The sequence below is a fragment of the Piliocolobus tephrosceles genome, chromosome 13 (assembly GCF_002776525.5).
Source record: "Piliocolobus tephrosceles isolate RC106 chromosome 13, ASM277652v3, whole genome shotgun sequence".
Classification (NCBI taxonomy): Eukaryota; Metazoa; Chordata; class Mammalia; order Primates; family Cercopithecidae; genus Piliocolobus; species Piliocolobus tephrosceles.
In genome coordinates, this window is record NC_045446.1 from 103744122 (window position 1) to 103762010 (window position 17889).

At 49.9% G+C, this 17889-nt stretch overlaps 1 protein-coding gene across 3 annotated transcripts; it reads left to right on the top strand.

Annotated features, from left to right (window-relative positions):
- Positions 1 to 115: 115 nt before the first annotated feature.
- HTR3A (5-hydroxytryptamine receptor 3A) lies at positions 116 to 15331 on the top strand. 3 transcript variants are annotated; one of them, XM_023208055.1, is made up of 9 exons: positions 116 to 433; positions 2787 to 2953; positions 4273 to 4317; positions 6241 to 6350; positions 8108 to 8277; positions 11005 to 11162; positions 11505 to 11715; positions 11812 to 12033; positions 14477 to 15331. In XM_023208055.1, exons 1-9 carry the CDS (start codon positions 367 to 369, stop codon positions 14773 to 14775), a joined length of 1449 nt encoding a protein of 482 aa, XP_023063823.1. In that variant the 5' UTR covers positions 116 to 366; the 3' UTR covers positions 14776 to 15331. The 3 variants fall into 3 exon arrangements, with proteins under 3 accessions (XP_023063823.1, XP_023063822.1, XP_023063824.1); XM_023208056.1 differs by lacking the exon at positions 116 to 433 and adding an exon at positions 2517 to 2592; XM_023208054.2 differs by having other exon boundaries at positions 149 to 433; positions 11505 to 12033.
- Positions 15332 to 17889: the final 2558 nt, after the last annotated feature.

The following is a 17889-nucleotide window of genomic DNA, read 5'->3' on the forward strand; positions in this document are numbered from 1 at the left end:
GGCTTCTGCAGCCCCTGTCCCCACCTAAGTTACTCCTTGGGGAAACATGACCAAGCCCCTTGGCTGAATGGGTGGACTGAGCTCCCACAGCATGACATCAGCTAGGGCGGGCCCCCTCTCAGCCGTCCCCTCCCCTTTCCTCCCGCCTGAAACAGGATCCAGCTGAAGGACTGATTGCAGGAAAACCTGGCGGCTCTCCAACCTTGGTGGCCCGGGGAGTGCGAGGCTGCAGCCTCAGAAGGTGTGAGCAGTGGCCACGAGAGCCAGGCTGGCTGGGACATGAGGTTGGCAGGGGGCAGGCAAGCTGGCCCTTGGTGGGCCTCGCCCTGAGCACTCGGAGGCACTCCTACGCGTGAGAAGCTCGCTATGCTGCTGTGGGTCCAGCAGGCGCTGCTTGCCTTGCTCCTCCCCATGCTCCTGGCACAGGGAGAAGGTAAGTGGACTTTGGGAAGCAGCAGGACTCGGCTGACCATCTGCTGAGGTGCGGCGGGGGATGCTTCCATCCTTGGAGGGCTGTGGAGACGAGGGTGGGGAACGGGGTGGCTGCAGGAAGGTCAGCTGTCTTACCACCTGTGAGCATGACAGCATTTGAAGCATGGTGGTCAAGCTAGAGAGAGTGGGGAATGTTGCGTTCCGGGGCAGGGCAAGAGCAGAGTTTGCAAAGAGGGGAGCAAAGAAGTAGCCTGGCGTATCAGCAATAAAAAGACAGGCACCAGGAGGGCGCTCCTCTCCTCTTTGCCCCTTCCCTAAACTCTTTGAATGAAAGCTGCAAGGGACCTTAGAACTCATTTGGTCCACCCCTGCCTGTTATAAATGGGAACGCTGTGGCCCAGGAGTAGGGGGCGGGTAATTCATTCAAGGTCACACAGTTTGTTAGCAGCAGAGTGGGGACCAGAACTAGTCTAGTCATCTTTCCTCAGCTTCACTGGTTTTGTTGCATAGGTTCATTCTCTGGGTCTGAGGTTTCCCCAGGTTCCTTTCCAGGACTAAACTCCAGTGACACCCAATTTCTCTCTACATTCCCTACGCCCGTCCTTTCCTGACTCCCTTGAAGGTAGGGTGTTTTAGCCACAAAGGGGCCTGCTTCCTTTTGCTGCAGACCATGTTCATTCCCCTCTGGGAGGCTTCTCTCCCTACCGAGCTGGGGTGGAGCACACTGGGGCACAATTAGAAGGAGGCCATCCAGGGGTTGGACAGACGTAAAGGGCTCTGGGCAAGATGTCCTTCCTCCCGGGAGCGGTCGTTTGGGGATGCTCCGTAGGTTAAGAAAACGCAAGCTGTAAGCGATGACTGTGGTCGGGGGCTTCCTTGACTGAAAAGAAACTCTGTCCCTCCCAGCAATGGTCCTTTGCCCTGGGCCTGCTGGGATGAGTTCAGGGCTCTCCAAGCTGGTCAGGATCCCAGTCAATAGGACCCAGGCTGTTGCTGGTGTAGTGAAGACGCACATGGGTCTGCATTCGAATCTCAGTTCCTCCACTTGCAGGGCACGGTGTTCACCTTTCTGGGGCTTGGGGATCCTTGTCTGCAAATAGCCACTCTGGTGGACTGTTCTAAAGTTAAATGAAGAATATGTACATTAATGTTATTCCACAGGAGACACTTAAAAAAAAATAGTGTGTGTGTGTGTGTGTGTTCTCTCTGCTCTTCTCTGTCCTTCTGAAGGAAGCCAGCAGCTTATCAGGGAAAAGTGGGTGCAAGGGTGGGGAATCCGCAGGACTGATTTGTTGCCAGGTTGCACACAAGATGAGAGAAGACGCACTCTTGTTTAGCAAAAGCCAGGCCTGCTGGCACCTGGTTAGTGAAAGACCCTGACTAGCCTGCCAGCTCCATCTCCCCTCTGCTCCCCTTTGCTGCCCTCTAGGTTGTACTCCCTTCACCGTCCCATGAATTTTCACTTTTGTATGTCAGGCCACCCTTCTGGAAGTGTTCCTACTGCTTCCAGTGTGAAAACTGAGCTGCACATGAAAGCTTCATAGAACAGGACCAGGGCCCAGGAGCTGGGCTGTCTCATTACTGGTTTGTTCCCATAGGCCACCTGCCCGGGAAGTCATTTGATTTCTTCTCACTCCCTCCACACCTCGCCCCAACCACCTTTCTAAGCCCATCAAGTTTGCCCATACAGCAACCCTAGGAGGTGGACTGGGCCAGCCCTCTGCCCATAGCTTGTGTGTGCCTGGGGCAGGGTGCGAGGATCCTCTTGGGGTGGCTTTGCAGGATGTAGAGGGAATGTCAGTTTTCACCAGATGCCCACACTTCCTTCTTTCTTTACCAGTTTCAGACTCAAAAAGTAGATGATGTGTGCAGATGCTGAGGTTTCACCTCGGCTGAGGAAAACTCTGATGCAGACCCTTGGGCTTAGAAATTGTGCACTTGGAGTCATGCTTTCTTGCAACCCTCTTGCTTTTAGTATCACACCCTGACAGCCAGCTTCCCTGTTGCTCCCCAGAGGCCCTTGCTTAGGCCCCATGGGCCACCTACTCTCCACCTTTTTTAGCCCTCAGCCTGCTTTGAACCTCAGCTGTCTCGTGCCACCTGCTCTTCTAAGCCAGATCTCTGCTTCCTGTCAATGAATGCATAGGTCCTTTCTACAAGGTAATCCATTTGAATTATGGTAGCAATCTCTGCAGACAAAATGCTCTAGTGGTGAGAATATCAGTCTGTGGGGATATTTTAGAATTTTGTGAGGTGGGGATGGTGGGGATACATCTCTTTTAAAAGCTTACAAACCAGGGCAAAGGGAAGACTTGGGGGAGCTGGTGTCTACTTCGAACTGTTTTCCTTCCCAGCCAGGAGGAGCGGTGGCCTTCAGGGCCGAAACACCACCAGACCTGCTCTGCTGAGGCTGTCGGATTACCTTCTGACCAACTACAGGAAGGGCGTGCGCCCCGTAAGGGACTGGAGGAAGCCAACCACTGTATCCATTGACGTCATTGTCTATGCTATCCTCGACGTGGTGAGGCTCAACCCCAACTGCACACAGGCAGACCTTTTGGGGGTGGGAGAAGGCCATGTGAGACAAGTCACCCCCTATGCAGCTTGGTAGGCCTTTGAGAACCCATAGGACCTACGTTCTGGCACCACAGCTCAGGATGGATTGCAGCACCATCTGCACAGCTGCCCAAACCAGAAACCTGGGCTCACCCTGTGGCTGCTGCTCCCTCACCCCCACAGTGAGGAAGTCACTTCCCACATGTGGTTCTTCATACACCGCATAATGCTAGCCATCTCTCTATGTCAGCTGTATGAGGATTAAGACTGTCCCATGCATCTCTATGCCCTCAGTGCCTTACAAACATCCCTGGTACCTGGCAGGTGTCACTAAATGATTGTTGAAGAATCAGCCAACAGATCAATTATTCATCAATTCCTTCATCAACTATCACAGTAGGGTGGGGTGCACTGCTCAGAAGAGGTAGGCAGACATTGTGCAGAGATAAACAAGAAGGCAGTTGTGAGATGCAGTGGCTCTGTGTTGGGGTCAGGTAGGCAGGACCTAACTTCACAGTCTCTACTAATTTTAGTCTACTAAAATTACTCTACTAAAATCAGTCAACCCACCTGACTAATTTTTGTATTTTTAGTAGAAACAGGGTTTTGCGATGTTGGCCAGCCAGGTCTCGAACACCTGGCCTCAAGCCATCCGCCTGCCTAAACCTCCCAAATTGCTGGGGTTGTAGACGTAAGACACTGCTCCTGGCATTATATGTATATTTGAAGTTGAAACATAAATCATTGTTGGCAGAGCATGGTGGCTTATGCCTGTAATCCCAGCACTTTGGGAGGTTGAGGTGGGCAGACCACTTGAGGCCAGGAGTTCAAGACCAGTCTGGCCAACATAACGACTGCATCTCTACTAAAAAATGCAAAAATTAGTCAGGTGTGGTGGCATGCACCTGTAGTCCCAGCTGCTTGGGAAGCTGAGGTATGAGAATCACTGGAACCTGGGAGGTGGAGGTTGCAATGAGCTGAGATTATGCCACTGCACTCCAGCCTGGGCAACAGAACAAGCAAGACTCTGTCTCAAAATCAATCAATCAATCAATCAATCAATCATTGTTGCTTCTTTCCAGGTGTGCCCTAGTGAACGACTAACTTTTCCTGTCTGGCCAGGGAGCTCCAGTCTATCTACTTTCCCCACCCCAGCCCCTGCTCTTCACTTTTACTTCCCAAAGCAATAGGGGCAGAAGGAAGCCTCTCCTTTAGCGGCTGGCGTGTGCGGGGTGGCCCTCCAGTCCACAGGGTTACTTGTTCAAGCTCCCTTTCCTTTCACAGGATGAGAAGAATCAGGTGCTGACCACCTACATCTGGTACCGGCAGGTGAGCAGACCCGCCCCTCCCTGCCCCCGTTTCTTGGGATAGGGACCCATCCTCCTGGGAAGGAGTCAGGAGTTTCAGTAACCTTGGTGACGGAAGGTGAGGGAAGAGGCTCAGAGGCACCCTCAGCCTGAGATCCAGGAGTGTGGAATCTCCTCATCTCAGGTCTGAGAGTGGAAGGAGGCTTAAAGATAGTGGAGGAGAAACCCTCCAAATCTCCTCTGGCTTCTGAAGTTCTTCAAAGCACCCCAAACTATGGCTTGTTCGGCCTCTGTTGAAGGGAACTCACAAGGCAGCCACTTCACTCTCAGCCAGCACTATTTGCTAGACCATTCTTCCTTTTATCCAGCCAAATTGGACAGAAACCAAATTGGGTGATTGAAACAGGATGGTTCGTTCCAGCCACTTAGTCCTCACATCCTCGGCCATTTCCCCACTCTTTTAGCTTCTGATGGGCCTGGGTCAGCCCATGGTGTGTGGATGTGTCTGAGGCTTGGCAGGAATTCTGGCTTCGAGCTGGGGTGGGGTAGGAAAAGAGTGGAGGTCACTATCCAAGAGTCCTGCTCTGGAAGCCCCTGGGGCTGTTGGGGAGAAGTCAGAGCAGAGGGGAAACTAAAGTGGCTGAACACACGGAGGCAGGAGCATGAGGACAGCTGACAGAGGTCACGCCCAAGGGGCTCTGGGGACACACCTGGCATAAGTGGGTCTCTGTTATCCCTCCCCACGGCTTACGGCACATCCATCACCACCACCAGGCATGGGACAGGGCATGGGGTGGAGGAAGAAGCTAGAATGCTGATGCCTGGGATACTGCTCCGTCCCTGCCTCACAGAGGGATCCCTTACTGCAGCGCACAAAGGGAATGGACCCGAATAAGCACAGGCAGACTGGAGCTCCTTTGCCAGGACATCCAGCCAAGCTCCCACCTCTGGAGCTCTAGGGCCCCTTGTCTGCCCCAGTTGCTTGCATCAGCAGTGAGGGAATAGCAGTCTACATATACCAGCGACTATGCTAAGAGACTGGAATTAGAGACACAAACTAGATCAAGGCCCTGCCCACCATGAGCTCAAAGACGAGATACAGGTACTGACAACTGAAATTCAACAAGACAACCACTCCAACATAGCAAGGACAAGGTGCTAACCATGGGAGCACAGAGGAGACACATGTCAACCAGCGTAGGGTATGGGGGTCATGGACAATGTCCTGGAGAAGACAGCGGACAGATGCCTTGGCTAGGTCCAGAAGGATGAGGAAAATGAACCTTGGTAAAGAAGATAGGGGAGAGGGAGCAGGGTATGCAGAGAGGTTCCGGCAGTGTTTCATTACATATGGCTGCAGTGTAGAAGTCACAGAGAGGCATGGCCAAAACATGAGGCTAGAGAGATAGCGGAGGTCAGATTATATCAGCCTGTGTTGGCTGTGAAGTTTAACTTTACCCTAAAGGCAATGGGGCACCCCTGAAGGATTTTAAGCAAGAGAGTGACATGATCAAATTTACATTTTAGACTGGCCATCCTGGCATGAAAATGGAGACTACACTAATCAAAACTTAACAGCAGCCATCTCCACCCTGTGAAGTTGATGTTATTATCTCCATATAAATATGCTGAGACAAAGATCCAAGAAGTCATTTGTCTAAGATTCTCAGCTGGCAGAGGGGGAACTCACAGCATTCGAAATGACTGACTTCCTTCCTGGGGCAAGGCTGCATCTAGCTGAGTTGTGTGTGGAGGCAGAGTGCGAATGAAGAGGTGGGGGGACTCTCAGTTACTGCTGAGGGATTTGGATGCCACTGACACCTGCTTCTCCCAAGAAGATGCCCACCTGTTGCCTGGGCACTGAGGGTGAAGTCTGCCTGAGTTGCAGGCGACCCTCACTGGAGATGGAGGGGGCTGCCCATGACCATCTCTGCTCCTCCCCTAGTACTGGACTGATGAATTTCTCCAGTGGAACCCTGAGGACTTTGACAACATCACAAAGTTGTCCATCCCCACGGACAGCATCTGGGTCCCAGACATTCTCATCAATGAGTTGTGAGTACCGTTATCAGTTGTGAGGTGGCTGGGAGGCTTAGGGGCTGGAGAAGCCCGGGGACAGAGAGAGAAGATTGTCATTGTTGCATTTGAGATGTCCCATCAGGAATCGCAAACTATAGATAAAGCTGATGTGAGCAAAATTCCCTTTGTCTTCTTCCCCCACCTTTTTCTGTTCTTTTCTTTTTGAAAACTCCTTCTTTTCTGTGCTTATTGTTGAAATTCCATACTTCGTAGTCCAAAGGCCCCTGCCACGCGGAAAGAAGCCAGTGAATGAATTCACACTGAGTTATAATCACCTAACGGGACAGCTGCACTTCTAAAGGAGACAGTAAATGTCTCTTAAAAAAAAAAAAAAAATGGAGCACTTGGCTGGGCTCAGTGGCTCACGCCTGTAATCCCAGCACTTTGGGAGGCTGTGATGGGCAGATCACCTGAGGTCAGGAGTTCAAGACTAGCCTGGCCAACATGGGGAAACCCCATCTCTACTAAAAATACAAAAATTAACTGAGCGTGGTGGTGAGCACCTGTAATCCCAGCTACTAGGGAGACTGAGGCAAGAGAATCGCTTGAACCTGGGAGGTGGAGGTTGTGGTGAGCCGAGATCACACCATTGCACTCCAGCCTGGGTGACAGAGTGAGACTATCTTAAAAAAAATAAATGGAGCACTGATAGTGGCTGCTGCTTCTGGCCCCCAAAGAAGATTTGGACCTGGGGGACACGCTTAGACCTCCCAGGTCACACATGTATCTGACAGGCCACAGATTGCTTCTCCAATATGAAGTGGGTCCCACCAGGCTTTATTTCTGGCAGCCAAACACGGTCCCATTTGGCCCCAGCCAACATTCCTTCTCCCCATCCTGCAGGTTCATTCAGGGCCCACTAACTGGGTTTCAGAATTCAAGGGCAGGGAAGACAAATGGGGAGACAGAGGGAAAAGGGAAGGTGACCCACAGCATTATCCAACTCCAGGGGGTGCCACTGACATTTTTTCAAGGGAGACAGTTGACCTTGACCACACCCCATCCCCTGCATAGCTCAGGCTGGAGGGTTCTGGGAAATCCTAGTTTCTGCTGGAGCTCCAGTTTCAACAATGAAGTGGCCTTAGTCTTGACTTCTCATCCCTCAGCCTGAACTCAGAGAAGGCTGAGGGCTTAGCACCCTGGGCTCAGCCCACTCCATGCCACAGTGGTCACTCAAGAGGGCCTACCACTTTGAGATCAGCTAAGAGAGTGGAATGAGTCTTGTGGGGCTTTTCTGGCTTTCCCGAATTCATATCCATTTCTTTAGCTCCTTTTCACCCAGAGATTATTATTTTCATTTCAAAGGACTTCTAGTGGTGAAAGCAAAGAGAAGCCAGAGTCAGGATGGAACACAAGATCCTGCTTTCACCAAGCTCCCCGGGAGCCAAGCTTTGCCCAGCCCGGGGCAGTGACGGGTTGGGGCCGCTGGGCACGCTCCCTACTGTCCATGGCTTTTGGGCCCATGGGTTTTCCTCCCTGCCTTGTGTGGCCAGGAGCCAGGGGAATAAAAGAGAAATGCCCATTACTGCTTGATAAGTAGCCTTGACAACAGCAGGTCAGGAAGCCTAAGATAGGAAGGTTGGAAAAACCGAGGCCAGACAAAACATCCAGGTTGTCCGGCTGCCTATACCCTCCCCGAATTTCATTCCCTACCCAGTTGTTCCAAGATCTTCAGGCCCCCAGGGCTTGCCCTGCCTCTTGAGCTCCCAAACTGACCCCTTTTCCCTGGCCAGTGTGGATGTGGGGAAGTCTCCAAATATCCCATACGTGTATATTCGGCATCAAGGCGAAGTTCAGAACTACAAGCCCCTCCAGGTGGTGACTGCCTGTAGCCTCGACATCTACAACTTTCCCTTCGATGTCCAGAACTGCTCGCTGACCTTCACCAGCTGGCTGCACACCAGTGAGTATGTGGGCTTCGCCGGGGCAGGGGTGGAGGTTGGGAGACCCCAGGGACACCTGAGCAAGGAGTGCTCCCCAGGGTGCCTTCTCACGTATCCAGCCTACTCACCACTTATTAACCCTCTGGGCCTCTGCTTCCTCATCCTCTACATGAGGTGAATCTGCTGCTCTTACTGCTCCAACAGTAAGAGTTGACCCCTTTTATCAGTAGAAATTTCATATAGCCCAGTATATTTTTCCAGATCCTTCTCTACACATTTACATTCACACAAACATGTGTGCATATATACACACACATACACATCTATGGAAAGTACATGGAAATTGTTTTATGAGTTTGTATTTTACATTAATATAGCAGTATTCAATGAGAGTGTGAACTGACTGCAAGATGCTCAGTAAGGGACAATTTTTTCCAATATCTCCAACAGAATCTGGCACTAAGCATCTCTCAGATCCATTTATTTCCCTTCATTCCCATGCAAGCCACCCTCGTCTGCTGCCTAGGTTTCTGCTTTAGCCTCCTACCTGGTTCCCCATGCATTCATGTCCCCCTTAATTCGTGATTCTCACAGAAGCCAGTGAGATTTTAGTAAAATGCCATCTGACCATGTCACTCAAAACCCCTCAATGGGAGCCCAGGTACCTTGGAACACATTGCACCCTCTTGAGCTGATTCTGCCACAGCCCGCTGCTCCAGGTTCATCTGCTCCCCTGAACTCTGCTCCCTCCCAATTGCCTTCCTTTTTAGCCCCAGCTCTCATATTCTTTCCCTTTATCACATGTTGTTTCCTCTCCGATGCTACCTGGTCCTTTCCTCCCTCTCCCATCCTGCCCACACCTGCTCCCCCCAACCACACCTAGCCTGGCCAACCCCTCTACTCACCCTTCTGATGGCAGCATAAGTTTCAGCTTCTCAGTTTCCCCTCTCATCCCCTAGACTAGTCCATCCCTGTTGCCCAGTTTATGGCATCCTGGTCTTCTCCCCACCTCTGTCACCCATGTAAGTACTTGTTCAATGTGTACTTCTCACCTAGATATAAACTTAGAAAGGGGTAGATGCAGTGGCTCACAAATGTAGTCTCAGCACTTTGGGAGACCAAGGCAGGAGGATTGCTTCAGCCCAGGAGTTTGAGGCCACTCTGAGCAACATAATGAGACCCTATAAAAATAAAAAGTAAAAAAACTTGGAAAGGGCAGGGACATGATTTCTTGCCCACCTTTAGATCCCCAGCACAGGGCCTGGCACAGAGGAAGATTCTCAGCAAATGTTACCAAGCAGATGAATGTTAGCTAAGGGCTTGCTAGAGGGCTGGTGAAGTGTACACCACTCTGCTGCAAGAAGGCATCCCCCAGGCCGGGCACAGTGGCTCACGCCTGTAATGCCAGCACTTTGGGAGGCCGAGGTGGGTGAATCACGAGGTCAGGAGATCGAGACCATCCTGGCCAAGATGGTGAAACCCCGTCTCTACAAAAAATACAAAAAATTAGCCAGGCACAGTGGCAGGCGCCTGTAATCCCAGCTACTTGGGAGGCTGAGGCAGGAGAATCACTTGAACTCAGAGGGCGGAGGTTGCAGTGAGCGGAGGTTGCGCCACTGCACTCCAGCCCAGGTGACAGAGTAAGACTCTGTCTCAAAAAAAAGAAGAAAAGAAAAAAGGCATTCCCCACTTCTGTTTTGATGTATTCATTACCTTAAACTTAAGTTATGACAGTGATGCATGACTGCCTTGACCAAAACCAGAACTACGGATAAGACTAACATCTCCTTTGACTGCTACCCTCAATCCCACACTTCACCAACAAGAGTTAACCACTTTTATCAGTAGAAACTTCATCTAGAACAGCATATTTTTCCAAATCCTTCTCTACACATTTACATACACACATACACATCTATGGAAAGTACATAGAAATTGCTTTATGAGTTTGTATTTTAGATAAATATATCTCTATATATATTATTATATACTACTACTTGATTCTTTTTACTCAACAATAGGTCTTGGACATTTTTCGAAGTTCATGCATATTTAGGTCATCCTCAAAAATTTTAGCTGCTATAAAATAGCTCAGGATTTTGGAAGGCAGCTGTGCTCACCACTACCACCAATGCAAACATCTAATGATTTTGGTTGCATCCTAGCTTATTAAGCATTTTTATGATTGATGGATATTTCAGTATTTTCCGATGTTTTTCTGCAACATATACTCCTGTCTTTCCCAGTGCATATGTCTCTGCTGCAGATGTTGAGAAGTGGAGTTGCAATCTATAAGTGAGGATTTTGCTTATTGTCTTAATTCACTTTTAAAGACAGGCAGTTCCATCAAGGCAAAGGTGAAGAATGTTGACTTCTGTTCATTTTTGTAATGGGTAATTCTAACAGGGAAACCTAGAAAGCTGTTTGGAAGGGGTGTGCATGTGTGTTTGCGTGTGTGTGTGTGAACGAGAGGAAGCATTTTCTAATGAATGGTTTGTATGGTTCTTTGCACCGTGTGTTTTCATTTAAGACTTCATCTGCCCTCAGTGTGGCCCTGTGAGAGAGGTATGACGAGTACCTTATTTTATAGCTGAGGACAGCGAGGCTGAAGGTGATGTGCTGAGGCTGAGGTTGGGCCATCGGATATCAGCTCCCCTTGGTTGCTGCCCACCTGTGTCCCATCATCACAGGGTCCAGCAGGCTCTGGGCACTAGATTCCAAAGCTGGCTTGCTTTATTCTCTCTCAGTCCAGGACATCAACATCTCTTTGTGGCGCTTGCCAGAAAAGGTGAAATTCGACAAGAGTGTCTTCATGAACCAGGGAGAATGGGAGTTGCTGGGGGTGCTGCCCGACTTTCAGGAGTTCATGGAAAGCAGTCACTGCTATGCAGAAATGAAGTTCTATGTGAGTGGGAGTGAATGTGGGTAAAATGGTGAATAAAGCCTCACACCCAGGTAGACTTAAGGAGGCATGCTGGGAAGAACTTCTGTGCCTTTGTCCAACTCCAGGTTGCACACATCTGGAACTTCAGTGAAGTAGATGGGGAAACTCTGTGAATGTCCCTTACTCATTCTAAACAGCCATAAGCCTGGATTGAGAGACAGGGTATGGGGGTCTGTCTGTTTTCTTCTCTGAGTAATCCAGGCTGGAAGCCCCATAAAACAAGGAGTCTGAACTTATGGGGTGGTTCCTGGGAGCAGAGCCTGTGTGCCCCAGGCTTCCCACAAGCTCCTCTCCCGATCCCAGGTGGTCATCCGCCGGCGGCCCCTCTTCTATGTGGTCAGCCTGTTGCTGCCCAGCATCTTCCTCATGGTCATGGACATCGTGGGCTTCTACCTGCCCCCCAACAGTGGTGAGAGGGTCTCCTTCAAGATCACACTCCTCCTGGGCTACTCCGTCTTCCTGATCATCGTTTCTGACACGCTGCCGGCCACTGCCATCGGCACTCCTCTCATTGGTAAGGTCTCTCCTGGCAGCAGAGCTCAGTCTGGTGAGAAACCCACCCCCTCCCACCTCCTGTATGTGTCTCTCTCCTCTGCCCTGGACTGCACAGGTGTCTACTTTGTGGTGTGCATGGCTCTGCTGGTGATAAGTTTGGCTGAGACCATCTTCATTGTGCGGCTGGTGCACAAGCAAGACCTGCAGCAGCCCGTGCCTGCCTGGCTGCGTCACCTGGTTCTAGAGAGAATCGCCTGGCTACTTTGCCTGCGGGAGCAGTCGACTTCCCAGAGGCCTCCAGCTACCTCCCAAGCCACCAAGACTGATGACTGCTCAGGTGAGAAACAGAAAGGAAGAGTCCACACAGAGGGGCCGCTTCTGGCTTGGATGTTGTGGAAAGTCTCTGGAGGGTGTGGCCTGCCAAGGAGGTGCTGTACTGCACATGGCATCCCATGCCCTGCCTTATTGGGAGGGGCAGACTTCAGCCAAAGGTGTCAGTCCAGACCCTTTCTTCACTTACACAACCTCTCATCACCTTGGGTATTGACAGAGAGGGTAGGAATCCCAGAGGCTCAGCATGTCAGGAGCTGAGACCTCTGGGCTGAGAATGGCCTCTCTCTAGGAAGGACCCATGGGGGAAGTCAAATGGATGCTCCTTAGGCAATTATTGGTCTCCCTGCCTCAGACAGTTAAATACTGCCACTGGGATTTCTAAAACTCTTATTCTAAACAGCCCAAAACAGGGCATGGGGGCTCATGCCTACAATACCAGCACTTTGGGAGGCTGAGGTGGGAGGATCACTTGAGCCCGAGCGTTCAAGACCAGCCTGGCCAACATAGTGAGACCTCATCTCTACTGATTTTTTTTTTTTTTTTTTTTTAAGCTGGCTGGGCATGGTGGTGTACACTCCTGTGGTCCTAGCTACTTCAGGAGGCTGAAGTGGATCACTTGAGCCCAGGAGGTTTATGCTGCAGGGAGCTGTGTTTGCATTACTGCATCCCACTTGGAGACAGAGTAAGACTCTGTCTCCAAAATAAAAACTAAAAACAACAAATACACAGCCCAAATATCAGCTTCTTTAGAATTTCAAACACCTATGAGGCAGAGAGACATTAAATGTGGAGTTCGTACACACTGAGGAATTTTTAGAGCTACCATTTGTTGGTGGTGGTTAGTTGGTTGGTTTATTCACTGAACATTTTGTGCCAGGCATGTGCAAAGCACTTTGTCTACATGATCACATGTAATACTCATGACAATCCAAGAGGATTCTCATTCTCATTTTTCAAATAAGGGAAGCAGAGCTATAGAGAACTTGCTTGTCCTAAATCACAGAGTCAGGAATTGGTAGAACCCAGGCCCATCTAACTCTAAGCTTTTCTTTCTAACCACTCCTCTCCACTCCACTCCTCTTTGTCCTTCCTCCTGGCTAGGGCCAGGCCTTTTACATGAGATTTTTGGCTCATCTAAGGCCATCTCATCAAGAGCTAGTGAACGAGTCTGCCAGCCTAGTGACTAATTTACCTTGGTGAAGGAACCCACTTCTGTAGGTGCATTTCCTGGTCCAGGACCTGCAGTCAGGGACATGAGAGCAGCACCCTCCATCCTCCTGCCCCTCTGAGGCAACAAAATGGAGCAGAAATAGCAGTAGATTGGGAGTCCAGACACCTGAGCCTTGGTGGTCTCGCCATTAAATGATCCTCCAAGTATGTGATCACACGCTAGTTACCTAACCTCTCTCAGCTTCACCATTTTTTATACGGTGGGAATAGTTGGCCAGGCACAGTGGCTCACACCTGTAATCCCAGCACTTTGGGAGGCTGAGGGGAGTGGATCATGAGGTCAGGAGTTCAAGACCAGCCTGACCAACATGGGGGAAACCCCGTCTCTACTAAAATTACAAAAATTAGCTGGGTGTGGTGGTGCACGCCTGTAATCCCAGCTACTCAGGAGGCTGAGGCAGAAGAATCGCTTGAACTGGGGAGGCGGAGGTTGCAGTGAGCCGAGATTGCATCACTGCACTCTAGCCTGGGCAAGAGAGTGAGACTTGGTCTCCGGAAAAAAAAAAAAGGAATAGTAATCATGCCTCCTCTGCCTCTCTTGTGAGACTATTGTGAGGCTCAAATGAAATAATGGATATCCAATTGCTGAGGAAAGCCCATAGGTTGAAAAGCAATGTATAGGAAGGATACTTCGTGATATTAATGATCTGGAAGAGGGAGGAGGATGTGCATAAGGAGAGGTACTCAGCCGTGAGTCTGAGTCTGGGTACTCAGGTACCCAGAGATACTAGGATCCTCAGTCATACTGGTTTTTCCATTTAAATTGGATGGTGGGTTTGCAGTTATGTAAGTTACTCTTTATACTTTTTATGTCTGAAGTTGTTCCTGGCCAGCCACGGTGGCTCACACCTGTAATCCCAGCACCGTGGGAGGCCAAAGGGGGTGGATCACTTGAGGTCAAGAGTTCAAGACCAGCCTAGCCAACATGGTGAAATCCCATTTCTACTGAAAAAAAAAAAAAAAAAAAATTAGCCAGGTGTAGTGGTATGTGCCTGTAATCCCAGTTACTCGGGAGGTTGAGGCAGAATTGCTTGAACTCGGGAAGCGGAGGTTGCAGGGAGCCTAGATGGCACCACTACCCCCCAGCCTGGGCAACAGAGTGAGGGAAAAAAATGTTATTCCCAGCAAAAACGTGCAGGCTATAGAAGCATAAGGGACCATGTTCAGGTCACCGCCCGAGGTCTCCCTCTCCTGCCAATGCTCTGCTCTTCTTCCAGCCATGAGAAACCACTGCAACCACATGGGAGGACCCCAGGACTTGGAGAAGAACCCGAGGGGCAGATGTAGCCCTCCCCCACCACCTCGGGAGGCCTCGCTGGCGGTGTGTGGGCTGCTGCAGGAGTTGTCCTCCATCCGGCACTTCCTGGAGAAGCGGGATGAGATCCGAGAGGTGGCCCGAGACTGGCTGCGCGTGGGCTCCGTGCTGGACAAGCTGCTGTTCCACATTTACCTGCTGGCGGTGCTGGCCTACGGCATCACCCTGGTTATGCTCTGGTCCATCTGGCAGTATGCTTGAGTGGGTACAGCCCAGTGGAGGAAGGGGTACAGGCCTGGTTAGGTGAGGGCAAAGGATTTCTGTTTAGGCCCCTAAGGACCCAGGGAATGCCAGGGACGTTTTCAAGACACAGACAAAGTCCCATGCCCTGTTTCCAATGCCAATTCATCTCAGCAATCCCAAGCCAAGGTCTGAACCCTTCCACCAAAACCTGGGTATTCAAGGCCCTTACACTCTTGCCCCACCCCCAGCAGCTCACCATGGCTTTAAAACATGCTCTCTTAGATCAGGAGAAACTCAGGCACTCCTAAGTCCACTCCATTTGTGTATATATCAAGCCTTTTCCCCATTGACCCTCCCCTGAATAAGGGACTTTGGAATTCTGCTCCTCTCTCACAACTTTGCTTTTAGGTTGAAGGCAAAACCAACTCTCTACTACATAGGCCTGATAACTCTGTACTAGGCTTCTGTAACCCCTAGTGTCTCTTTCTTCACCTCACTTGTGGCTGCTTCCCTGAACATCCATCCCCTATCAGATGATGGGAGTGGGAAGAATAAAATGCAGTGAATCCCTAAAGTCTCTTCTTAACCATTTGTCAGCAGCTTTGGGAAGAGGTTGGATGGTTAGAAGAAGAGATTTACAGTTAGTTAATCCCAACACTTTGGGACGTCAAGACAGGGGGATCACTGGAGGTCAGGAGTTTGAGACCAGCCTGGCCAACATAGTGAAACCTCTCGTATACCAAAAGAAAAGCAAAAATACAAAAATTAGCCAGGCATGGTGGTGCATGCCCGTGATCCCAGCTAATCAGGAGGCTGAGGCAGGAGAATCATTTGAAGCTGGGAGGCGGAGGTGGAGGTTGCGATGAGCCGAGATCGTACCACTGCACTCCATCCTAGGTGTCAGAGCTAGACTCTATCAAAAAAAAAAAAAAAAAGAGAGAGAGAGAGATTGGTGCCTCCAGGCCTAGGAAACTGGGAGATGACAAATAGGTTGAAAAGCATTTGCACAGGAAGGATAAACACCAACTTCATAATATTAGTGATCTGGAAAAGGAGTGAAGGATGAGACTAAGTAGGGGTATATAGGGATTCTCAGTCATACTGGTTTTTACATTTAAATTAGATGGTGGGTTTGCAGTTATGTAAGTTACTCTTTATAATTTAAGTAGCTATTATGAAGAAGAAACACTAGGAGGTGGATTTAAGGTATGAGGCTCAGGACCATGAACACTTAGCAATGGGTAGAAGAGTGGGGGGAATCTCGGCTTTGCAACCCCTTGGAAAGATGTTGGAAGGGTCCACACAACCCTGTTACCTGGGCTCATGATCTTTTAGTGAAGGTGGGAGCAAGCTCTTTCCCTGCAAGTGGATGCTGCAACGGAACAGAGACGAGATCTTCAGCACCACGGCCAGCACCAACTGGTTTGGTGTTTGGGAAACACCAAGAAAGCCAAGGTTTGGATTTCTTTCTTTTTTTCTTTTTCTTTTTCTTTCTTTCTTTCTTTCTTTCTTTTTTTTTTTTTTTAATGAGATGGAGTCTCGCTCTGTGGCCAAGCTGGAGTGCAGTGGCGTGATCTCAGCTCACTGCAACCTCCACCTCCCGGGTTCAAGCGATTCTCCTGCCTCAGCCTCCCAAGTAACCAGGATTACAGGCACATGCCACCACATCCAGCTAATTTTTGTATTTTCAGTAGAGACAGGATTTCACCATGTTGGCCAGGATGGTCTCGATCTCTTGACCTCATGATCTGCCCGCCTCGGCCTCCCAAAGTGCTGGGATTACAGGCATGAGTCACTGCACTCGGCTTGGATTTCTTATCTCCTTTGGGAATTGTCAGCAGTCCGTCCCTGGCACATCCACCAGAAAGCAGGGCCAGGAGGACGTAGAGTCAGTAGAATCGTCTTTGATCATATTTCTCATATCCTAGTTCCCTCTCCCAGACACCAGAATTTAAGACATGCTGAGGAACACCCAGCCCCATCGCTTCATCAACCTAACAAGTAGTTAGAGAAAAAGAAGGTGAGACCTCACCAAGGGCGACCTATCTTAGTGTCTGCAATGTATGGACAAGGCTTTCCTTGGTTGTCTCAGTCTCATTCCAGCCTTGTCCCTCTCCCTATCTTGGGCTGCCTGTCACTCTGAGGAAGACATGGTGGAGAGGGATTCAATGCTGCCGGGCTAAAGGGAGAGAACTCAAAAGGACTTTCTGGAATGAGTTCTTCTAACATTTTCACTGCCTCCTCAGTTGGTCCAGGTCACCCAATTATAAGGGACTCAGTATGGGAAACCTGAAATTATTTATTCCACTGACCCCAAACTCTGTAATTCTAGTTCATAAACCACTGGCAAAAGCTCCTTTGGAGCTTCATGTCTAAAAGAGCACAGAGGCCGAGGAAGGGGGCTTGTCTAGTTTAGCTTCTCTCAGCTTCTCACCCCAGATTCTTCGGCATGCAGAAAGAACTCATAGAATACCAGTCTAACTGGCTGGTTGCTCCTAAGATGAACTAGCATTGAAGTTTCATCTGATACTTCCACTCCAGACATATGTGTTTTGATTCTAGTTATCAGGGATTCATTAGAAATTTTATATTTATTTTTGCTTTGTTGATGGATAGAGATTAGGGTCTCCCAGCAAAAAGCAAAAGATTGTGAGGCTGGGGATTGGCCCTCACAATTGTTGTCTCCTTCTGAGCAGAGATTGGGCTAAAGGTGGGGAGTGCTCATCACTTCTTTCTTGGGATGCCTCCTGGCGCCCATCTGTTGGGGCCTGGTCTTAGAACCAAAAGCTGCCCCATTCCACTAGGACTTGCTTGGACCAGCCATGCTGTTTGGTGATTCTCGTGTCTCAGGCCAGAGGAATAGGAAGGTGAACATTCTGGCACTGTCAATGCATCACTGGTCAGTAAATGGGTGGCTATTGGCAAAGTGTCCAACCAGAGAGCTAGTAAGACACTAATCATCCTATTGATTCTCCATCGTCATCTCCCCACCCTTCTCCCACAATCAATGGGTTGACAGAGCCCAGCATCAAGGCAGCCAATTAACCACCTCGAGAATGAGCCGCTGCATGTAACATCTTCTGCTCCAGTAGCTACATCCAATCAGCTCATCGATCTGGCATGTGGGCTGTG

Coding starts and splice junctions, on each gene's coding strand:
- HTR3A (XM_023208054.2), top strand. CDS start 367: ATGCTGCTGTGGGTCCAGCAGGCGCTGCTTGCCTTGCTCCTCCCCATG. Junction 4,318..6,240: donor CCTACATCTGGTACCGGCAG/GTGAGCAGACCC, acceptor CTCCTCCCCTAG/TACTGGACTGATGAATTTCT. Junction 11,163..11,504: donor ATGCAGAAATGAAGTTCTAT/GTGAGTGGGAGT, acceptor TCCCGATCCCAG/GTGGTCATCCGCCGGCGGCC.